Source organism: Erinaceus europaeus, chromosome 8 (assembly GCF_950295315.1).
Source record: "Erinaceus europaeus chromosome 8, mEriEur2.1, whole genome shotgun sequence".
NCBI classification, from domain to species: domain Eukaryota; kingdom Metazoa; phylum Chordata; class Mammalia; order Eulipotyphla; family Erinaceidae; genus Erinaceus; species Erinaceus europaeus.
Window position 1 is genome coordinate 107517168 of NC_080169.1, and position 23525 is coordinate 107540692.

General features: G+C 42.7%; 1 protein-coding gene across 3 annotated transcripts in view; it reads right to left on the reverse strand.

Annotated features, from left to right (window-relative positions):
* SLC13A4 (solute carrier family 13 member 4) overlaps positions 1-7584 on the reverse strand; it is a 57516-nt gene extending 49932 nt beyond the window's left edge. For 2 of the 3 annotated variants that reach the window (XM_060196633.1, XM_060196634.1), the window contains exon 1: positions 6415-7582. In XM_060196633.1, the coding sequence (XP_060052616.1) occupies positions 6415-6513 (99 nt within the window). In that variant the 5' untranslated portion in view covers positions 6514-7582. Of the gene's footprint in view, positions 1-6414 lie in introns of all 3 variants that reach the window. The other variant, XM_060196632.1, reaches the window with a different exon arrangement.
* Positions 7585-23525: the final 15941 nt, after the last annotated feature.

The following is a 23525-nucleotide window of genomic DNA, read 5'->3' on the forward strand; positions in this document are numbered from 1 at the left end:
AGGTTGGCTAGTGACCCAGGAATCAGACAATCTAGTTTATCTCCTGGGTTCAAAATGAACTTCTCAGAGTCTTTCATAAAGTCACTAGTGATTTCGGATTAGTGGAAGGAATCACTCATGACCAAGCGGGCTTAGCTGGATGGAAGCTCACTCCTGATACCCATGGTTTTGGGGGGTGGGAGAGTGAAGGAGCTAAGAGCTCCTGACTGCAGCTCCCACTGAGATATCTTCTGGGGCCAAAAGATCAGAGAGAAGTTAAAACTTTTGGAAGTGCAGATAAGATAAGAGAATCAATAGTGATGAAACAGCAACCCCTTTGAAGAAGAATGTAGTTTAGAGAAGGGTGTCTCTTGTAGAAATCAAACTATCTAAAGCAGCTCGGAGTCCTTTGGTCTAATTCTTCTCATTACAGGAAAGAGACAGACAGGCAGATCTTAACTCTAGTTGAAGACAAGGGGACAGAATATTCCTTTCTCACTCAGAGGCCTTTACTCCTTCCACAGAACTTGCAATCTTTCTTGTCCTGGCTATTATCAAGTGACAAACTGAGGGAAAAGAAGAGAGAGAGCAAGAGAGACTGCGATGAAAACTTTTCTTTTGCTAGGCCCCATTTTGCTTAGAATTGGAGGGCCAGGGAGATAGCATAATTTTTGTAAAAGATTCTCATGTCTGAGGCTCCAAGGTCCCAGGTTCAATCCCCAGCACCACCATAAGCCAGGGATGAGCAGTGCTCTGGTCTCTCTGTCTTATTAATAAATAAATAGACTTTTTAAAAAAAAAAACAAACAAAGAATTAAAACTGGGCTAAGCCCAAGGTAAACATTCTGGTTTTTTAAAAAGATTTATTTTTGATGAAAGAGAGACCAGAGCACTGTGTAAACTCTGGCATTTGTGCTGTCAGAGTGAACCTGGGACGTTAAGCATGTTAAGTCCTGTGCTCTACTGATAAGCTGTCTTCCCGGCTCTTCTGGGGCCCAGCAAACAAACTTATTTATTTGCCTCCAAGGTTATTTCTGGGGCCTGGTGCCAGTACTATGAATTCACTGCTCCTCGCAGCCATTTTTTACATTTTACTGGACAGGACAGGGAGAAACTGAGAGAGGAGAGGGAGACAGAGAGGGAGAGAGAAAGTCACTTGCAGATTTGCTTCATCCCTCCTGAAGCAACCCCCTACAAGTAAGGAGCTACGGGCTCAAACCTAGATCTTTGTGCTGGTCCTTGTGCTTCATACTATGTGCACGTAACTGGGTGTGCCAGTACCAGTCCCATAAACAAACTTCTTTTTTTTTTTTTTTTGTCTCCAGGGTTATTGCTGGGGCTTGGTGGAATCCACTGCTCCTGAAGGCTATTTTTCCCAGTTTGTAGCCCTTGTTGTTGCCTTTGTTGTGGTTGTGCTTGTTATTATTGCTGTTGTTGTTGTTGGATAGGACAGAGAGAAATGGAGAGAGGAGGGGAAGACAGAGAGGAGGAGAGACACTTGTGAAGCGACCCCCCTGCAGGGTGCTCGAACCACGATCCTGATGCCGGTCCTTGCACTTTGTACCCCGTAAACAAACTTCTTAAAGTGCTTTGGGTCTAGAAGCGAGCACAGCCTGTTAGAGCACAACTTGCATGCCTGAGGTCCCCGAAGTCATAGGTTTCATTTTCAGAATCCCCTTATGCCAGAGTTGAGCAATGCTTTAGTCTCTCTCTCTCTCTTAACCTCTCTCATACAAATAAAATAGATACCTTTAAGAAAAAAAGTTTGATCACTGGAGTCTGGTTTCCCCATACTCAGTGCCTAGTAAGAAGCTTAATCAATGCTGGGAGAAGTGAATTGGGTTCCTGTGTTGATTAATGAGCCTCTGTTATCCAGTGGAGAGAATGTTCTGGGAACTCTAGTCACTTATTCCTGCCACTGCTCAGGAGGGGCGTAGGGGTTGTGAATTGTTCAGGTACAGCTTTTAAAGCCAGTGATGCCAGAGTCCACTCCTGCTCATAAAGGGGAATGTTCCAAATGATATTTCTCCTTCAAGGATTTTTCCCAGCTGGGCTACTCAACGATGCTTAGATCTGTGCACCCCCAGATGGATACCCCACCCATAATGATACCCCACTTCTTGAAAGGAAATTGAAGCCTGCTCTCAAAAATGACCATTTTGAATTAAAAATGGTTTATTTACATACTTATTATTATTATTATTATTTTTACTAGAACACTGCTCAGCTCTTGCTTACAGTGGTACGGGAGATTAAATCTAGGACTTTGGAGCCTCAGGCATGAAAGTACTTTACAATAACCACTATGCTATCTCTCCTGCTTGACCATTTTTGACATTTAGATTGACTCTTAGTCTAAACCCAACCCTTACCCCTACACCGAATCATAGCTCGATTATAAATATTCCTCCTGGCTCCTGCTATTTCTGTAATGTGTTAAACTGAGTCTAAGCTTTGGGAGCCGGGCAGAAAAGAGGAGACAGTCATTCTCATCAAGTCTCCATATTATGCATCTGTGACCCGTCACCTGGAAGACACAACAGCTTTTCAGGCCAGGGGCTCCGTCCCCAGACAAACAGGTCCAGGAAGGAACTTTAATGATGAAAGAGAAAACTCTAGAAGTCTGCTGGAAGTGTGTGTGGGGTGCTCTTATATATGTCATGGTGAGAAAGAAGATCAGTGCTGTGACAGGCAGTGGCACACATGATTGCGCACACATATTACAGTGTGCAAGGAACCACGTTCAAGCCCCTGGTCCCTACAGGGGAAGTTTCCAGATTGATGAAACAATGCTGCAGGTATCTCTCCTTCTCCTCCCAACTTCTCTTTGTCTACACAAAATAATTAAGTAAAAAAAAAAATTTTTTTTAAGACTGGTTCATTAAAAAAAAACCCACAAAATATTCAGTGCTGCTTTTGATGCTGAAGCATGGGGGTAGAGCCTCGGCAGAGCGTGAGCACACATAGGGGTAGGGGAGTCACAAGGGTGTCAGTCACCCCAGGCTCCACCTGGCCATCCTCAAGGCCCTGACATTAGAGCAGGGAGCCTTGCACACTGACCAGCAAGCTCCCAGGCTGACTCTGCTTTATATCATTTTCTTTCTTTTTTATGATTAGGATTTAGATAGAGACATAGAAGGCAGAGGGGCAGAGAGACAGAGAGAGAGAGAGAGAGAGAGAGAGAGGAAATGAAAGAGACCAACGAAGTCCTATACCACTAGGGAAAGATAGAAACAAGCTGGGGTTATGGATTGACCTGCCAATGCCCATGTCCAGCGGAGGAACAATTACAGAAGCCGGACTTCCACCTTCTGCACCCCATAATGATCTTTGGTCCATAACCAGAGGGATAAATTTTAGGGGAAGGTGACCAAAGGGCTCTGAACCACAATTATATCAGGACCTGAACAGAGAAAAGGAAGCACAAAAAAAAAAGGAAGGACACTCAGAAGTAATGAATGTGACTTAGAAAGGGAGAGAATGCAGGACCACAAGAAAAAAATAGGCAAATATATATATATATATATATATATATATATATATATATATATATAGTTATAGTTATAGAAATAGTCAACCCATATCTGTGACCTTGGGAGAAGTACTGCAGTTTCCAGTGGAGGGAATGGGGACACAGAACTCTGGTGGTGGGAAAGGTATGGAATTACACCTGTGATCTTATAATTTTGTAAATCAATATTAAATTAAAAATGTAAAAATGAAAGAGAGAATGGAAGAAAGACACCAACCATAACACTGAAACTTCCTTCAATGTGGAGGCTGGGCTCGAACCTGGGAAGCACACCGGCAAAGTGAAATATTTTGTTGGTGCTCCTTTTCTTTCTTTGAAAAGGTTTATTTATTTATAAATGGGGGAAGGGTGGGAGACAGAGTGAACTAAAGCATCACTCTGGCATATGCACTGCACTGCTACAGATTGAACTTGACTTCAAGTCTGCAAGTGCTGTGTTCCCCCCACTGAGTACCTCCACGCTGGAGTCTTTCCATTAGCTCTCAGCTGGGAGGAGGGATTTTGCCTCCGGGGGATAGCTGGACATATTTTGGCTGTCACACTGGGTAGGGTAGGGTAGGGTAGGGATGCTACCAGCACCTGCTGTAAACATCCCACAGGGCACGAGACAGCCTCCCCACTGCAGAATTATCTGCCCCCATGCATGGCTGGCAACCTTATTGTCCCAAGGCGGAACATATTCTGGACGAAAGACTAAGTTAAGAAGAGGAGGAGGGAAATGAGGAGAAGGAGGAGCAGCAGCAGCAGCAGCAGCAGCAAGAGTCTTAAGACACAGACTCTTGTGCTAAAATTCAGTTGTGAAAATCCACTTCAAAAAGTATTTATATGGGGCTGGAGAGAGTTCACCATGTTGAATGCCTGCCTTGCCATGTTTGAGCCCTTGCACCACATGGGAAGGTGCTATGCCTTAGGGGAAAGCTCTAGTACTATTCTCTCTCTCTCTCTCTCTCTCTCTCTCAATGAGAGAGTACCTGGCAGCACAAGCATGAGGCTCCAGCTCTAACCCCTCCCCCCCCCAATTATTTCTAAGGTCTGGATATAGCTTCACGGATAGTGCATGACCACATGTGTGAAGCCCTAGGTTTGAGTCTACAGATACATACACATAAGTATGTAAGTAGGTAAGTATGTATGAAGGCAGAACAAAAAACCTCTAAGTCCTCTCTCCTCTTTCCCTTCAACTCTTCCCTTAAATAGGTTATGATGCTTTTTTCAATAATTTATTCTCTTTCTTCTTGTGCACATTACTCACTAGTTACCAATAACTAAGAAGCTCAAAGATGGGGGCCCAGGCCCAGAATGAGATGTGAGGGATTCCATACCCTAGAATCATGGGCCTTAAATCATGGGCCTGATTTAAGAGGAACAGGGAGGATGCCTGACAGTGGCATGAAGTTGAAGAGGGCAACACAGCTTCTTTCAACCCATCTGCACTGAGGTTTTTTTTATTTTATTTTTTTTAAAGCAATGTGGATAAGAAACCAAGAAGGGCAGCCCATTTGGACAAAGCAGGAAACTAAATAGTTCCAAGCCTGGGAAAACAGCCAGTGGTGCCCACTGCTGCTAATTCCAGGTCTCCCTGGCACTCTGGGGGATTTATGACACTAGCAATCTCAGGCAGTTTGTTTGGCTTAAGAAGCAACATTCATTAATCCCCCTGGATTTGACTTTATAAATTAATCTTGGTTACCTAGTTACCCAGGGAGCTGAGTGGAAGGTACTCCTTCTGCATCCCACCCCCAACACAGTGAATGTGCTCTAGTTAATTTTTCCTGAAGGAAGTCTTCAGGGTTGCACCAGTGGGGGAGGGGAAAAGAGGAGAGGAGGAGCGGGGAAGGAAAAATGGAGAAGGAAAAGGAAGAAGAAGAAGAAGAGGAAGATGAGGAAGATTGAAAGAGAAGAAGGAGAAGGAAGAAGGATGGAGATGAAGAGAGAGAGGAGAAGGAAGAAGGAGAAGGAAAAAGAGAAGGAAGGAGAAGAGGCAGAGAAGAAGAGGAGGAGAAGGAGGAGAAAGAGGAGGAGAAGAAGGAGAAAGAGGAGGAGGAGAAGAAGACAGAAGGAAGAAACAGAAGAGGAGGAAGAAGAGGAAGAAGACGACAGCAGAGAAGGGAAGGAGCCAGCCTTCTTCTGAGAAGCAAGTCAAGTACTGAGCGAAGTCCCCTTCCACTTACAAACCCAGCTAAGAACTAGGTCAAGGTCAGGCACTGGGGCCCCCAATGTCCTTACTGTCATGCCATCTGAAGAGCACAGAGTAGAAGGCAGAAGACACAAACTATCCAAGGGCCATAGGCAAGGGACCAAGGCAAGGTGCCTAGTTCTGCTTTCAGCTTCAGAGGGGCGCTTCAGGGTTTCAGGGTTAGCAAGACCTTGGAAAAGGAGACACAAGTGCCCCCTGGGACTTGAACTCCCTTCTGCCCCAGCCTCAGGCCTATAGTCCTTTCTCCTGCTCCTCCACGGTTCTCTGGGGGCAGCTGTTCTCTCCCACAGAGCCATGTGTTGGTTCCTGACTAATGTCCCTTTCCTTATCTACCTTCCTCTCAGTGCATCCCCCAACCCCCACAGCCAGGTGACAGGGCAGGCTGGCTTTGATTTATTGGACACACATTATCTTGGACTCCCCCACCCATCCCAAACCCAATCCCACTCTCATTCTTGTCTGGGGCAATGGGGAGGTCTGGGAAGGTTTAGAACAATAAAAATGACCATTTTCTTGTTTGGTGAGGGGAAAAAAAAAGTTTTTGCTTCCTCCAGAAAAAAATTTTTTTTTCATCTTCTTTACACTAGCAGAACAGCACTGCCGAGGTCTTGTACAAGCACCCCCTTTGCTCCACTGTACACCCCCCACACACTGGCTTCCGACTTGCCCCCCCCCCACCCCCAGGAGAGCCAGAACAGGTACTCACGCTGCTGGGGTGGAGAATGGGCAGGGGCAGCAGCAGCAGCGGCACCAAGATGACCAAGAGCAGGTTTCTTGCTTGGAGCAGGCTCTTCCACCAGCCCATCTTGCCCACGCTGCTGCTCTTGGCTGCTCCTGTGATCCTGGGTCCAGAAAGACTTTTCCAACCTTCCTCTTTTATCTTGGGGCAGAATCAGAGGGCAGGTACAACCCCCGTGCGCCTGGGCTCCTTGCCTCCAGTTTATTTGTTTATTTATTTTTTAAAAAAACCAGAACACTGCTCAGTTCTGACTTGTGGTGGTACCAGGGATGGAACCAGAGACCTTGGGGATCTCAAGCATGAAAGTCTGGTGTGCTACTGATGCTGCTATCTCCCCAGTCCACCTTGCCTTCTGTTTTAGGTGGAGTTGGTGAGCATAGTTTTATGCCTTGCAAAAAAGGGCTGGGAAGGGGTGACAAATGTGGGCATAGTGGTTTTCCTGTTGGTTGGATTTGTAGGGAAACCACTTCATTCTCAACAGAAAGTCCCCTTCGCCAGTCAGAACTGCACCGTGCTGCTGTTTTTTTGGCCTTGAAGAAGCCATTGGAAGAAATTAAAAATACCAACAGCATGTTGAGCTTCCCATCATCATTTTTCTTCTCTCTGATGGCATGTTTGGGGGCAGGATAGGTGCTTGCTGCTGATTAAAAATAAAGAACAAGAAGAAAAATCTAATGACACCCTTTCCTGAAAGGAAACTCCTGGTTCTTTTCTCTCCTAGGACCTGGCATCTTAATTCGGCTGAAAGTTCTTTCCTGCCAACTGGTTTCCCACTTAGAACTTGCCTAAAGCCTTAGCCTCCTCAGCAGAAAAAGAAAAAAAGAAAAAGAAAAAAAAAAAAAGAAAGAAAGAAAGAAAGAAAAAGAAAAAAATCCCCAAAGCATTCCTTGTTATGGGGTCCACCCTAGCCAGAGGCCCACCTTTAACTTTCAATCACCTATAGGAAGCCCGGGCAGAGGGTGTAACCCCGCCCACTCGCCACAACCAATCAACACGCTGGAAAGAAGGCGCCCCTATCTCTTTCAAAGGCGGTTGTTGATTGGTCTCAGCAGGGGCCTGCTGATTTTGCAGAACCTAGGCAACTTGCAGAGCTTATTTTTGTTGCTCCAACATCTATCTGCAGGGTTCGCGTGGTGACGGCGGGGTCCCAACCGTTATTCCCCTTTGTTGTCACAGGCCTTGGGATACCAAGATTTCCCTGGATGGCTGCTGCTGACAGGTGTTTAGAGGGATGGCGAGTGGGTTGGGGGTAGGGAGAGGAGAAAATCCTTTCTAGAAGCATTGGCCTCAGAAGCCTTTCAGACTTCTGCACGACAAAGATCCCTTTTCCTCAGCACTTGGGTGAATACAATGCAGCTCAGCCGGCTGAAGTACTGGTCTGTGAGAAAGCCCACAGACCACTTTTGGGAGCAGGGGGAGGGTGAAGGAGACTGCCTCTCTGGAAAAGACAAGACAATTTCATTTCTGAGGCCCTTGGAGTTCAAGACGTCTCTGTTGTTCTGGCTGGGGTATAGGGGCCTAGACCTTCTCTTTGAGTCTCTTTAACAAAAACAGACAAAAAAAAAAAAAAAAAAAAAAAAAAACAGAAACAAAACCAATCAAACAAACAACACTTCCTTGCGGGTGGGGGAGAGAGTTTAATGGCTATGCAAAAAGGTTTTCAAGCTCCAAACTTTAAAGTCCCAAGTTCAGTTGCCTGTACTACCTTAAGCCAGAGCTGATGGGTGTTCAGGTGCTCAGGTGTTCAGGGAAAGAAAGAAGGAAAAAAAAAAAAAAAGGAAGGAAGGAAAGAGCGTGGGGTGGTGGCTCACCCAACAGTCAGCCTATGTCACCTTATGCAAAGACTCAATTGCAAGACCACAGTCCCCACCTGCAGGGTGGAAACTTTACAAACTGTGGAACAACGTTGCAGGTGTCCCATGGTCTTTCCATCTCTATTCCTCTATCACCTACTAAAAAAAAAAAAAAAAAAGTCATGCAGCTACCTAGTCCCACTGATAACCCTGGTGGTAGAAAGGGAGGTGGGGTTGGGGAGGGGGGAGAGAGGTGGGGGAAAGCTTCCTTTAACTGGTGTGCAGGGAGGTGAGAGAACAGAGTAGAATTAGATAAGTTCAGGGACAGAATCTTGGCAGTAGTTGGACTCTGGAATTTCTGCTGCTTACATATTGGGAGAAGCTGCTAGTCTTCCCCCCCCACCCTCAAGAATAAGTCTCTCTCTCTCTCTCTCTCCAGAAAGGATATGTGGATTTGAGATAAGACCCCTTCCATACACATACTCCCCAAAGAAGGAGGAGAAGACGCCAAATATTATGGAAGGAGGAGGAGGAAACCTGAAACATTGGTGGTGGAGGAGGAGGAGGAGGAGGAGGACGAGGAGGAGGAGGACGAGGAGGACGAGGAAGAGGAGGAGGAGACCTTAGACATTCAAGAACGAGGAGAGGGGGACCCTAGACATTCTTGAAGTGGGCAGTCCTCAGTAGCATTGACTTGACCTGAGTGTTCTGAAGAGTCAAAGGTCATGAAACTCACTTTTCCTGAATTTATTGAATGCAGAGAGTCATTCCAGTCTGCAGCTAATGCAATTGGAAATGATTCCCTTGTCTAAAGTGACTCAAAACAAAGACTTGCAAAGCAAAACCCCAAAACCAACCAAACAAAAAAGAACAAGTTCTTCTGGACATTTAAGACAGTCCCAGTCCCTTCTGAAGTTATCTTGACGATAAAAGATGGCCCATGATGGCCTTCTGTTTACATGCATGTTCAAGGGCGGGTGCCATGCTAACTAAATCTGGACCTTGTTTTTATAGTGATTTTGAAACTCTGAATGAACAGCACCATGTGTGTGATGTTTGGGTGGCAAATAATAATGAGCCTGGATAATAATAAATAGCTGCATAAATCATATCCATTTTTTTTTTTTTTAACAACAGTTTGTTTTATTTGAGTAAAAGCTAGAGAGCTAGAGACATTGATACGAGAGCATTGCTCAGCTCTGGTTTATGGTAGTGCAGGGATTGAACCCCAGAGCCCCAGGCATGAGAGTCTTTTGCATAACCATTATGCTATTTCCCCAGCCCTTATCCACTCTTTGTGTATGTGTGTGTGTGTGATTGTTGAGTATTCATAGCTATGGGCTATTTGTTGTCACCATACCTGTTCTTTTTTTTTTTGCCTCCAGGGTTATTGCTGGGGCTTGGTGCCTGCACTACGGATCCACTGCTCCTGGAGGCTATTTTTCTCATTTTGTTGCCCTTGTTGTTGTGCTTGTAGTTGTTATTGTTGTCATAGCTGTTGTTAGATAGGACAGAGAGAAAAGGAGAGAGGAGGGGAAGACAGAGAGGAGGAGAGAAAGATAGACACCTGCAGACCTGCTTCACCGCCTGTGAAGCGACTCCCCTGCAGCTGGGGAGCCAGGGGCTTGAACCGGGATTGTTATGCCAGCACTTTGTGCTTTGCACCATGTACGCTTAACCTGCTGCACTACCGCCCGACTCCCCATACTTGCTCTTAAAACCATGAACCACTTCAAATTCCTGGGTGGTATGATTTAAGCTAACGATTCTGAGGAACTCAGTAACCCCAATGTGAGTCTTTATTATACTGTTTATGTGAGGATTTGCACAATAAAGTAAAATAGGTGATATGATAAGACAGTTCTGTAGGATTCAGTCCATTTTTTGGATAGTGAAAAAAGTTTCCTGAACACAATGCTTAAGAAATCGATGACAAAACCCACTTATACAAAGCATCCAGAATAGTCACACTCTTAGAAGCAGAATGTAGGATGGCAGTTGTAGGAAGGGGAGCAAAGAATTGTTCCACGGGCACGCTCTCCTATTTGCAAGCTGAAAATGTTCTAGAGATTTTTGTATAATGTGCATAAGCTAGCATTTCTATGTGTACACTTTAAAATGGTTCTGATAGAACTGAGGCGATAGCGTAATGGTTATGCCAAAGACTTTCGTGCCTGAGGCTCCAAGGTCCAGCTCTCAGTCCCTAGCACCACCATTATCAGAGCTGAGTGGTGCTCTGGTTTTACTCTCTCCCAAGCTCTGTCAAAAAAAAAAAAAGTTATGCAGTTTTTCCTGTTTTTTAAATTATTTATTTATTTATAAAATGGAAATATTGACAAGACCATAGGATAAGAGGGGTACAAGTCCACACAATTCCCACCACTAGAATTCCCTATCTAATCTCCTCCCTGATAGCTTTCCTATTCTTTAACACCCTGGGAGTATGGGCCCAGTATCGTTATCGGGTGCAGAAGGTGGAAGCTCTGGCTTCTGTAATTGCTTCTCTACTGAACATGGGTGTTGGCAGGTTGATCCATACTCCCAGCCTGTCTCTTTCTCTAGTGGGGCATGGTTTTGGAGAGGTGGGGCTCTAGCACACATGGTGGGGTTGTCTGCCCAAGGAAGTCTGGTTGGCATCATGGTGGCATCTGGAACCTGGTGGCTGAAAAAGAGTTAAGAAGAAAGGCAGAGCAAATTGTTGGCTAACAAGTTACGTATTTTAGAGAATGATTTAGCTGAAGCACTGGGGGATAGCTCACCCAGCAGAACACTCGGGAATGCAGGACCACGCTTCCACCTTCCACGTGGGAGCACCATGCCAAGAGGAAATCTTCATAAGCAGTCGGGCAGTGTTGTCCTGTTTCTCCTATTTCTCCCTCTCTGTCTCTTATCTTCTTCGTCTTCTTTTTTTTCTGTCTCTTATCATATATATATATATATATATAAAATCAACTAGGAGCAGTGGAAATATGCAAGTTTGAAGATGTGGAGGGAAAAAAAATCCAGATGGCAAATTTCATATCCTATCATATGCTTCTTATTATAGTAAAATAGGTAAGACATTAAAATGGGTCAGAAAATCAAGGGGCACTTTGTAAAGTCACTTAGAAAGCATTTAATTTTACTTACTGGCAGATGCATCCCTTGTAATGAAGATCTTTTAGTTAGATTCCAGGTGAGATGACAGAGTAATGAAAGTTTCATTGTAAGAGATGCTTTGCAGTATCTATTGTGTGATAGCAGAGTTGAACATGAAGATGGTAACTACAGAGGAAACTTCTAGAATTCTCAGACCCTGAAAATTTCTACTATAAGTACCATGCTTCAAATTATTCTATGGGCAATAGTGACAAAATGTGGTTTGGTTGTGATTGTGGTGTTTACAGTGTGGCACTAATGGGACAAAACAGATGAATCTTTTTTTTTTCCTGCCCGGTTAACTATTGACCACTCATTGGGTAAAGAGTCTGTTTTGGGGATGGTGGCTCTGGCAAAGACAATATTTTCTTTTGAATGTATATGAAGACATTGTGACAAACAGAAGTTGCTGTTATGGGCAAAGATTTCACTTGTATTTGGACTGAAATATGTATGTACAAAATAGTACATAGAAATTTTCTTTTTCTTTTTTTGATTTCTTTATTGGGGAATTAATGTTTTACATTCAACAGTAAATACAATAGTTTGTACATGCATAACATTTCCCAGTTTTCCATATAACAATACAACCCCCACTAGGTCCTCTGTCATCCTTCTTGGATCTGTATTCTCCCCACTCACCCACCCCAGAGTCTTTTACTTTGGTGCAATACACCAATTCCAGTTCAGGTTCTACTTGTGTTTTCTTTTCTGATCTTGTTTTTCAACTTCTGCCTGAGAGTGAGATTGTCCCATATTCATCCTTCTGTTTCTGACTTATTTTACTTAACATGAATTTTTCAAGGTCTATTCAAGATCGGCTGAAAATGGTGAAGTCATCATTTTTATAGCTGAGTAGTATATATATATCACAACTTGCTCAGCCACTCAACTGTTGTTGGACACCTGGGTTGCTTCCAGGTTTTGGCTATTACAAATTGTGCTGCCAAGAACATATGTGTACACAGATCTTTTTGGATGGATGTGTTGGGTTCCTTAGGATATATCCCCAGGAGAGGAATAGCAGAATCATAGGGTAGGTCCATTTCTAGCCTTCTGAGAGTTCTCCAGACTGTTCTCCACAGAGGTTGGACCAATTGACATTCCCACCAGGAGTGTAGGAGGGTTCCTTTGACCCCACAACCTCTCCAGCATTTGCTGCTGTTACCTTTTCTGTTGTATGGCATTCTCACAGGAGTGAAGTGGTATCTCATTGTTGTCTTGATTTGCATTTCTCTGACAATCAGAGTCTTGGAGTATTTTTTCATGTGTTTCTCAGCCTTTTGGATCTCTTCTGTGGTGAATATTCTGTCCAAGTCCTCCCCCCATATTTGGATGGGGTTATTTGTTTTCTTGATGTTGAGATTTGCAAGTTCTTTATATATTCTGGTTATTAGCCTCTTGTCTGATGTATGGCATATAAAGATCTTCTCTCATTCTGTGAGGGGTCTCTTGGTTTGGGTAGTAGTTTCTTTAGCTTTGCAGAAGCTTTTTAATTTGATGTAGTCCCATAGGTTTATGCTCGTCTTAGTCTTCTTTGTAATTGGATTCATTTCATTGCAGATGTCTTTAAAATTTATGCAGAAAAGAGTTTTGCCAATATTTTCCTCTAAGTATCTGATAGTTTCTGGTCTAACATCCATGTCCTTGATCCACTTGGAATTTACTTTTGTATTTGGTGAAATAGAGTGGTTTCATTCTTCTGCATGTTTCAACCCATTGTTTCCAACACCATTTGTTGAAGAGACTCTGCTTTCCCCATTTAATAGTCTGGGCACCTTTGACAAAGATTAGATGTCCATAGGTGTGGGGGGAAATTTTATTTTTCTAATTCATTATTTAAAAATTTTTTATAGAGAGCTGGGTGGTAGCACAGCAGGTTAAGCACAGGTGGCACAAAGTGCAAGGATTGGCGTGAGGATGCTGGTTTGAGCCTCCGACTTCCTACCTGCAGGGATGCCGGGCTAGCGTGGGGGTACCTCTTCCCAGGCGTGTACTCTCTGGGTTGGAGAGAACTTGATCTGAGCCAGCCTGGACTGCTACACACTCAGCGACTCAGATGACTCAGGAACAGACTCGTGGTGGTGAGACAATTCAATTCTTTATTGATCAGAGAGCCCAGACTTTTAATTAATTAATTAATTAAAAAAGAATTTATTTATTTATTCATGAGAAAGATAGGAGGAGAGAAAGAACCAGCCATCACTCTGGTACATGTTCTGCTGGGAATTGAACTCAAGACTTCATGCTTGAGAGTCTTGTGCCTTAGCCACTGCGCCACCTCCCGGACCACCCCTTACACATTTTTATGACAACAAAAAATGTCTACAGATGTGTCCAATGGAGCAAAATTGTCCCCAACTGAGAGTTTTTGCAATGCAATTCTAAAGAGTAGAACGTGTTATTATTTTCACTCTCATTTCATAGATAAGCCCAGAGAAAAGTGATGTACTCTAAGTTACTTTACTCTGCTATAATAGGAAACCTGAGATTCAAAGCAGCTGTGACCCCAAGGAGTTTGCCTTCTTGCAGGTAAGAGTCTTTTTTTTTTTAAATTTATTTAAAAAGGGAGACATTAACAAAACCGTAGGATAGGAGGGATACAACTCCACACAGTTCCCACCACCAGATCTCTATATCCCATCCCCTCCCTTGATAGCTTTCCCATTCTTTATCCCTCTGGGAGTATGGACCCAAGGTCATTGTGGGTTGCAGAAGGTGGAAGGTCTGGCTTCTGTAATTGCTTCCCCACTGAACATGGGCATTGACTGATCAATCCATACTCCCAGTCTGCCTCTCTCTTTCCCTTGTAGGGTGGGTCTCTCGGGAAGTGGAGCTCCAGGACATATTGGTGGGGTTGTCTGCCCAAGGAAGTCTGGTCGGCATCCTACTGGCATCTGGAACCTGGTGGCTGAAAAGAGAGTTAGCATACAAAGCCAAACAAATTGTTGAACAATTATGGACCTAAAGGCTGGAATAGTGCAGACGAAGTGTTGGGGGGTACTCACTGCAGATTATTGTGTACTTTTGCTTTCAGATACATATTTTTCCCTAGTATATGGATACGTGTGAACATATGCTCTATCTCAGGGGACCTGGTCTATATCTAGATTTTGGGACTTTGTTAGGAAGTGGACCACCTGGAATGGAATTAGAGGATACTATGAAAGGAAAGGTCTCACCTGAGTAATGAAGCTGAAGGGTTGTCATTCCACACCTGAAGTCTCTGGACAGAGTCTGAAGTGAAGCATGCTGAGGTGACACTCATTGCATTGATCAGGTTGTGATCAGCGGATGCAATATTATTTGATATGAATTGAGAGAAACATGCAGCAAAGTGCGCCTCACCCTAAGGTTCCAGGACTGGGGGAAATATAGGCTCTATAGTGGAGATGTGAGGTTCCTGCTGTCTTAGGGTTCAAGAAGACAATGGATAGTTATTGCTATAATCACATTATTTTTTAATTGGGTTAACTTTGAAAAGTCCCTTTGTTAGGATTTGCTGTATAATACCCAACGTTTTGTATATAGCTGTGCCACTGGTTGCTTCTGTTCTTCCTGGTCTAGGCTTTTGAGAGAGTCAACATATCAAAGACTCAGCCTATGTATTAAAAAGATCCAGTCTGTGCTTTAAAAAGTTTGAGAACATACAATACATTTTTACCCTCTCATATTAATTAATGTTTTATATGACTACAAATTAATAGGAGTGAACATAAACACCATTCCCACCACCAAAAGATTGTGTCCCATCCCACCCCCTTCCCCCCCACTGCTGAATGTCGACCCTTACCCTCACCCCAGGGTTTTTACTTTGGTGCCCTACTCCAGATTTAGTCAAATCCTGCTTAGAGTTTGCCTTTCTGTTCTTCTTTTTCAACTTCTGTTGATGAGTGGGATCATCCCATACTCATCTTTATCTTTCTGACTTAGCTCACTTAACACAATTCCTTCTAGCTCCATCCAATATGGGTCAGAAAAGGTGGGGTCATTGTTCTTAATAGCTGCATAGTATTCCATTGTGTATATATACCACAGCTTTCTCAGCCATTCATCTGTTGTTGGGCACCTGGGTTGCTTCCAGGTTTTAGCAAAATTTTACAAATTGTGCTGCTTGAACATAGGTGTACACATATCTTTTTGGTTGGAGCCCAGGCTTTTAAAGGTTGGACCTGGAAGTGCCAAGTCGGAAACAGAAATGACTAGGAAAGGGGCGGAGAAAGGCAAAAGGGGCTGGAAAGGTAGGAACTTCTTTAGCAACTATTGTGAGGGTTTTAACTAGTAGGGTTAATAATATCCTGCAGGCAGGGAGGGTCTTGAGGGTAGAAAGAAGATAGATCAAAGAAATGGAATGGGTGGGAATCTTTCAGGCAAAACAATGATTATGTAGATAATAAGTCTGATAAGAGGAGAGGATGGATGTCCCCTCAAGTCAAGCCCTGCCAATCCTCACAATTTCCCAACACAGGGAAGTCTCTTCATAGGTGGTGAAGCAGGTCTGCAGGTGTCTATCTTTCTCTCCTCCTCTCTTTCCCTCCTCTCTCCATTTCTCTATGTCCTATTCAACAATGACGACATCAACAACAGCAATAACTACAACAATAAAACAAGGGCAACTAAAGGGTATTAATAAATATTTGAAAAAGTTTTGATAGAGAGAGGGAGAAATTGAGAGGAAGGAGAGAGACAGAGAGTGAGAGAGAAAGAGAGATAGCTGCCACTTTTCTTCACTGCTTATGAAGCATCCTCCCTGCAAGGTGGGGAATGGGGGCCTGAACTGGGGTCCCTGCACATGGTAAGATGGGCACTCTGTCAGCAGTGTCACCATATGGCACCCTCTTTTTAAGTCATTGGTTGCCACATAAATATGACCCTCCTCCCCGCCAATGAGCAAAATAGTATCTTGAATTTTTTTCTGTAGGGTGAATTTTGCTGTCATTGCCATCACTGATGCTCAGAACCAAGCTCCTACTCCTGGTTCCCTGTCACTGCAAGCAACCATTTATAACATGACGTGGTGAGCAGAGGTTCAAGGGCAGGCCATTTCACCAGGTGGCTGACAGGAAGTGCTCATATTTATTGGGAAAAGAGTGGAGAACAGGGTGGGTTGTCTGACTTGAACAGTCAGGGAATTGCAGCTTCTAGATTGAGTCTCTGCTGGCTTCCCTCCCACCTCACATCCTGAAGGAGTGCAAATGGTGAAGGTGAATGTCAGAACTCATGTGCCTTTTAGACAATCCCAGTTCTAGCTGCACTTTGACCTTTAGTTCAGTCAGCCAGTGATACCCAGAGGAGACACAAAGAAGTAATATAAGAGCTTAGGCAGGCAAAGGTAGAGAAAGCAGAAGATACTTTGTGTGTGGGGTGGGTGACATTAAGAAACAGAGAAGAAGACAACTAGGATATGACCCCAAGACTGAGCATCAGAAACAGCAACTAAATAAGAAAACGATGAGCAAAGTGGCCTTGTCAAAGAGAACACTAAATACTGGAAGAACAAACAGTTGAATCAGACCCTGTATTAGAAGGAGGGAGAAAAGGCAGTAGAAGCAGGAGAAGAGGAGGTGAGAGATTGACAGTTATTAGTTCTCTATACTGGAGGCAAAACTGTGTTTTTCTCTGTGGATGAATACCTTCTGCATCTCAAAATCATGCAGCTTGTGCTGCCAAAGCTCACTTGTTCCAAGATTTTGAAGCAGTTCAGACCATCTTTCATTATCATCGAATGACAACTGTTAAATATTTCACTTGAGAATCAAAGTTAGCCCCACAGGTCCTCCCTCATTCAGAGCCAAATGTCACTTTAGCTTTCAGGAGCAGCTATGAACCCAGAAGCCAGAAAGTTCTCCAACCTAGTGAGGAGTCTTACAACCCAGATGTTACTCCTAGCTATTAACTTTCTCTTTTATTTTTTAAATTATTTTTATTTATTTCTTGGATAGAGATAGCCAGATATCAAAAGGTAAAGAGGTGATAAAGAGGGAGAGAGACAGAGAGACACCTATAGCACTGCTTCATCACTCACAAAGCTTTCCCCCTGCAGGTGGGGACCAGGGGGCTCAAACCTGGGTCCTTCTGCATTGTCACATGTGCACTCAACCAAGTATGCACCATGACTTACCCTGTTGTTAACTTTCTCTATTCATGCTTTTGTCACAGAATTAAAAAAAATTATTTATAAAATGGAAACACTGACAGGACCATAGGATAAGAGGGGTACAATTCCCATCACCAGAGCTCTGTATCCCACCCCCTCCCTGATAGCTTTCGTATTTTTTTTTACAAAGATTGATTTTTTTTATTCTCTTTATTTATTTGATAGAGACATCCATAAATGGAAAGGAAGCGGAGATAGAGAGGGAGAGAGACAGAGACACCTGCAGCCCTACTGCACCAACCGTGAAGCTTTCCCCTGCAGGTGGGATCTGGGGGCTTGAACCTGGGACTTTGAGCATGTAACTCATGCACTCAACCAGGTGAGCCACCACCTGGCCCCTATAGCTTTCTTATTCTTTAACCCAGTGGGAGTATGGTCCCAGGGCCATCATGGGGTGCAGAAGGTAGAAGGTCTGGTTTCTGTAATTGCTTCCCTGCTGAAATGGGCATTATCAGGTCGATCCATACTCCCAGCCTGTCTCTCTCTTTCCCTAGCGGGCAGGGCTCTGAGGAAGCAGAGCTCCAGGACACATTGGTGGGGTCGTCTGTCTAGGGAAGTCTGGCTGGCATCATGGTAGCATCTGGAACCTGGTGGCCAGAATTCCTTCCCTCACCCAACCTTCCCAGTTTTGAAGTAGCCTACTTGCAGAGCTCAGGCCATGTGCTGTCTCCAAGTCGCCATCTTCTTGTCACAGAATTTTTTTTTTTTAGATTTTTTAAAAATTTATTTTCCCTTTTGTTGCCCTTGTTTTTCATTGTTGTTGTAGTTATTGTTGTTGTTGATGTCGTCGTTGTTAGATAGGAGAGAGAAATGGAGAGAGATGGGGAAGACAGAGGGGGAGAGAAAGATAGACACCTGCAGTCCTGCTTCACCGCCTGTGAAGCGACTCCCCTGCAGGTGGGGAGCCGAGGGCCTGAACCAGGATCCTTACTCCGGTCCTTGCGCTTTGTGCCATGTGCGCTTAACCCACTGCACTACTGCCCAACTCCCTTGTCACAGAATTTTAACAAGCAATCTTTTAAAATTTTTTTGGCATGTGTGACTCCTTCCCTGTAATACTGCATGATTGCTTCCACAATTATTGTGACAACTTCAGAAGAAGAAGAAGCCTAAAGATATTTTTTTTCTTTAGGGCTGGGGAGATAACATAATGACTCTGCAAAAGATCTCATCCTTTTGTTGTCGATGATAAAATATTTTATTTACTCTGGAAAGGAGGTGAATTTGTTCAACTGTGCCTAGGCAGAATAGTTAGCATGAAGGAGACAGGGGCTTCTGGGAAAGTCATTGCAGGAGTCATAAATGATACTGATGAACCCTCCTCCTTCAGGGTTTCCCATTCCAATCTTCCATTGATGCTTTATTATTCTATCACTTTACTATGGAAATACAGGTTTTATTTATGCATTTATTTTTATTTAATTATTTTGAATAGAGATATAGAGAAATTGTAAGGGAGGCGGGGGACTGAGAGGGAGAAAAACAGAGAGATACTTGCAGTATTGCTTCATTGCTCATGAAGCTTCTCCCTTGCAGATGGAGACCAGGGGCTTGAACCTTTGTCCTTAAACATTCTAACATATATACTCACCTGGGTGTGCCAATGCCTGGCCCAATAAATGCTGGGTGTTTTTTATTTCTTTATTGGGGAATTAATGTTTTACATTCAACAGTAAATACAATAGTTTGTACATGCATAACATTACCCAGATTCCCATTTAACAATACAACCCCCACTATGTCATTCATCATCTTTCATGGACCTGTATTCTCCCCACCCACCCCAGAGTCTTATACTTTGGTGCAATACGCCAATTCCATTTCAGGTTCTACTTGTGTTTTCTTTTCTGATCTTGTTTTTCAACTTTGGCCTGAGAGTGAGATCATCCCGTATTCATCCTTCTGTTTCTGACTTATTTCACTCAACATGATTTTTTCAAGGTCCATCCAAGGTCGGCTGAAAACGGTGAAGTCACCATTTCTTATAGCTGAGTAGTATTCCATTGTGGATATATACCACAACTGGCTCAGCCACTCATCTGTTGTTGGACACCTGGGTTGCTTCCAGGTTTTGGCTATTACAAATTGTGCTGCCAAGAACATATATGTACACAGATCTTTTTGGATGGATGTGTTGGGTTCCTTAGGATATATCCCCAGGAGAGGAATAGCAGAATCATAGGGTAGGTCCATTTCTAGCCTTCTGAGAGTTCTCCAGACTGTTCTCCACAGAGGTTGGACCAATTGACATTCCCACCAGGAGTGTAGGAGGGTTCCTTTGACCCCACACCCTCTCCAGCATTTGCTGCTGTTACCTTTTCTGATGTATGACATTCTCACAGGAGTGAAGTGATATCTCATTGTTGTCATTATTTGCATTTCTCTGACAATCAGAGACTTGGAGCATTTTTTCATGTGTTTCTTGGCCTTTTGGATCTCTTCTGTGGTGAATATTCTGTCCAAGTCCTCCCCCCATTTTTGGATGGGGTTATTTGTTGTCTTATTGTTAAGTCTGGCAAGCTCTTTATATATGTTGGTTATTAAACTCTTATCTGATGTATGGTATGTAAAGATCTTCTCCCATTCTGTGAGGGGTCTCTTGGTTTGGGTAGTGGTTTCTTTTGCTGTGAAGAAGCTTTTTAATTTGATGTAGTCCCATAGGTTTATACTTGCCTTAGTCTTCTTTGTAATTGGATTCGTTTCATTGAAAATGTCTTTAAAATTTATGCAGAAAAGAGTTCTGCCAATATTTTCCTCTAATTATCTGATAGTTTGTGGTCTAACATCCAAGTCCTTGATCCACTTGGAATTTACTTTTGTATTTGGTGAAATACAGTGATTCAGTTTCATTCTTCTGCATGTTTCAACCCATTTTTTTCCAACACCATTTATTGAAGAGACTCTGCTTTCCCCATGTAATAGTCTGGGCCCCTTTGTCAAAGATTAGATGTCCATAGGTGTGGGGTCTCATTTCTGGGCTCTCAATTCTATTCCACTGGTCAGTGTGTCTGTTCATGTTCCAGTACCAAGCAGTTTTGATGACAATGGCCCTATAATACAGTTTGAGATCTGAGAGTGTGATGCCTCTGGTTCTGTTCTTTTTTCTCAAGATTGTTTTGGCAATTCTAGGTCTTTTCTGGTTCCAGATAAACATTTGTAGCATTTTTTCTATTCTCCTAAAAAATGTGCTTGGGATCTTGATGGGGATAGCATTAAATTTGTAGATGACTCTGGGTAATATATTCATTTTGATGATGTTAATTCTTCCAACCCATGAACATGGAATATCTTTCCACTTCTTTGTGTCTTTTTCAATTTCTTTGAGTAGTGACTCATAATTTTCAGTATACAAGTCTTTCACTTCTTTGGTTAGGTTTACTCCTACATATTTTATTGTTTTTATTGCTATAGTAAAAGGAATTTATTTCTGGATTTCAATTTCTTCTAACTTAGTGTTTGCATAGAGGAATGCCACTGACTTTTGAATGTTAATTTTATAGCCTGACACCTTACTGTATTGCCTGATGATTTCCAAAAGCTTCTTGCTGGATTCCTTAGGTTTTTCCACGTATACTATCATGCCATCTGCAAATAAGGAGAGTTTGACTTCTTCTCTTCCAATCTGTATGCTTTTAATTCTTTGCTCCTGCCTGATTGCTATGGCAAGAACTTCCAACAGTATGTTGAATAGTAATGGTGACAGTGGGCAGCCCTATCTAGTACCTGATCTGAGTGGAAATGCTTCCAGTTTTTCACCATTGAGCATGATGTTGGCTGTAGGTTTGCTATATATAGACTCCACTATCTTCAGGAATTTTCCATCTATTCCCATTTTTTGTAGTGTTTTGATCATAAAGGGATGTTGTATTTTGTCAAAGGCTTTCTCTGGATCTGTTGATATGACCATGTGGTTTTTGATTTTGCTTTTGTTGATGTGGTGGATCACATTGATTGATTTACGTATATTAAACCAACCTTGCATGCCTGGGATAAACCCCACTTGGTCATGATGAACAATCTTTTTGATATACTGCTGTATCCGGTTGGCTAGAATTTTGTTCAATATTTTCGCATCTATGTTCATCAGAGATATTGGTCTGTAGTTTTCTTTTTTGGTTGTGTCCCTGTCTGCTTTTGGTATCAGGGTGATATTAGCTTCATAGAAGCTGGCAGGGAGTATTCCAGTGTCTTCAATCTTCTGGAAGACGTTTAAAAGTAGAGGTATTAGTTCTTCTTTGAAGGTTTTGTAGAATTCATTTGTAAAACCATCTGGTTCAGGACTTCTATTTTTGGGAAGATTTTTGATAACTGTTTCAATTTCATTAGCTGTGATGGGCCTGTTCATGTTATCCACTTCTTCTTTACTTAGTTTTGGAAGTTGGTAGGTATCTAGGAAATCATCCATTTCTTCCAGGTTCTCTAGCTTGGTGGCATATAGTTGTTCATAGAAGCCTCGCATGATATGTTGAATTTCTGCGGTGTCTGTTGTGATATCTCCTCTTTCATTTACTATTCGATGTATTTGGGTCTTCTCCCTTTTTTGTTTTGTGAGTCTGGCTAAAGGTTTGTCGATTTTGTTTACTCTTTCGAAGAACCAACATTTACTTTCATTGATCTTTTGTATGGTTTTCCTATACTCAGTGTTATTTATTTCTGCCCTAAATTTAGTGATTTCTGTCCTTCTGGTTGCTTTAGGATTCCTTTGTTGTTCTTCTTCTAGGTCTTTAAGATGTGCAGTCAGGCTGTTTATTTATGCTTTTTCTTGTTTCCTAATGTGTGCTTGTATAGCTATTAACTTCCCTCTTAGGACTGCTTTAGCTGTGTCCCAAATATTTTGATAGCTTGTGTCTTCATTTTCATTGAACTCTCGAAACATTTTGATTTCTTCCTTGATTTCCTCTTTGACCCAGTAGTTGTTAAGAAGTGTACTGTTGAGCTTCCACATTTTGAGACTGTTACTAATCTTTTGTTGATTGTTAAGTGTTAGTTTAATTCCACTGTGGTCTGAGAAGATGCTTGGGATGATTTCAGTGCTCTTGAATTTGCTGATGCTGTCTTTGTGGCCTAACATATGGTCTATCCTTGAGAATGACCCATGTGGATTTGAGTAAAATGTGTATTCCAGTCTTGGGGTGCATGACTCTGAAAATGTCCAATTGTTCTAGTTTATCTATCTCTTCATTTAGCTCCCTTATGTCTTTACTGATTTTCTGCCTGGATGATCTGTCAAGTTGAGAGAGTGGGGTGTTGAAGTCCCCTACTATGATTGTGTTGCTGTTAATATATTGCTGTAGCTCTTTCAGTAGAAGTTTGATGTATTTAGATGGCTTCTCATTGGGTGCATAGATGTTAATAATTGTTAAGTATTCTTGATTGACTGATCCTCTGAGCATTAAGTAGTGTCCATTCCTATCTTTTTTAATCTTATCTATTTTAAAGTCTATCATGTCAGATATGAGAATAGCTGCCCTTTTTTGTGGTCCATTGGCTTGTATGATAGTTTTCCATCCTTTCACTTTAAGTCTGTGTTTGTCTTGTTGAGTTAGGTGAGTTTCCTGTAGACAACATATTGTTGGGTTGTGTTTTCTGATCCATCTTCCTACTCTGTGTCTTTTAATAGGTGTTCAGGCCATTGACATTTATTGATATCAAAGATTGAAGATATTTTAATGCCATTCTTGTAGAGTTTTAGAGTGTTTTGATATATGTCCTATTTGTGGTGGTCTGGTTGTTTATAGGAGACCTTTCAGAACTTCTTTCAGGGCAGGCTTGGTGATGGTTGCTTCCTTCAACTGTTGCTTTTCTGAGAAGGTTTTGATGCCTCCATCTAGTCTGCATGACAGTCTAGCAGGATATAGTATTCTTGGCTGAAAGCCTTTCTCATTGAGCACTCGATAGATATCTTGCTATTCTCTTCTGGCCTGTAGTGTTTGTATGGAGAAGTCTGCTGCTAATCTTATGGGTTTTCCTTTGTAGGTGACTCTTTGTTT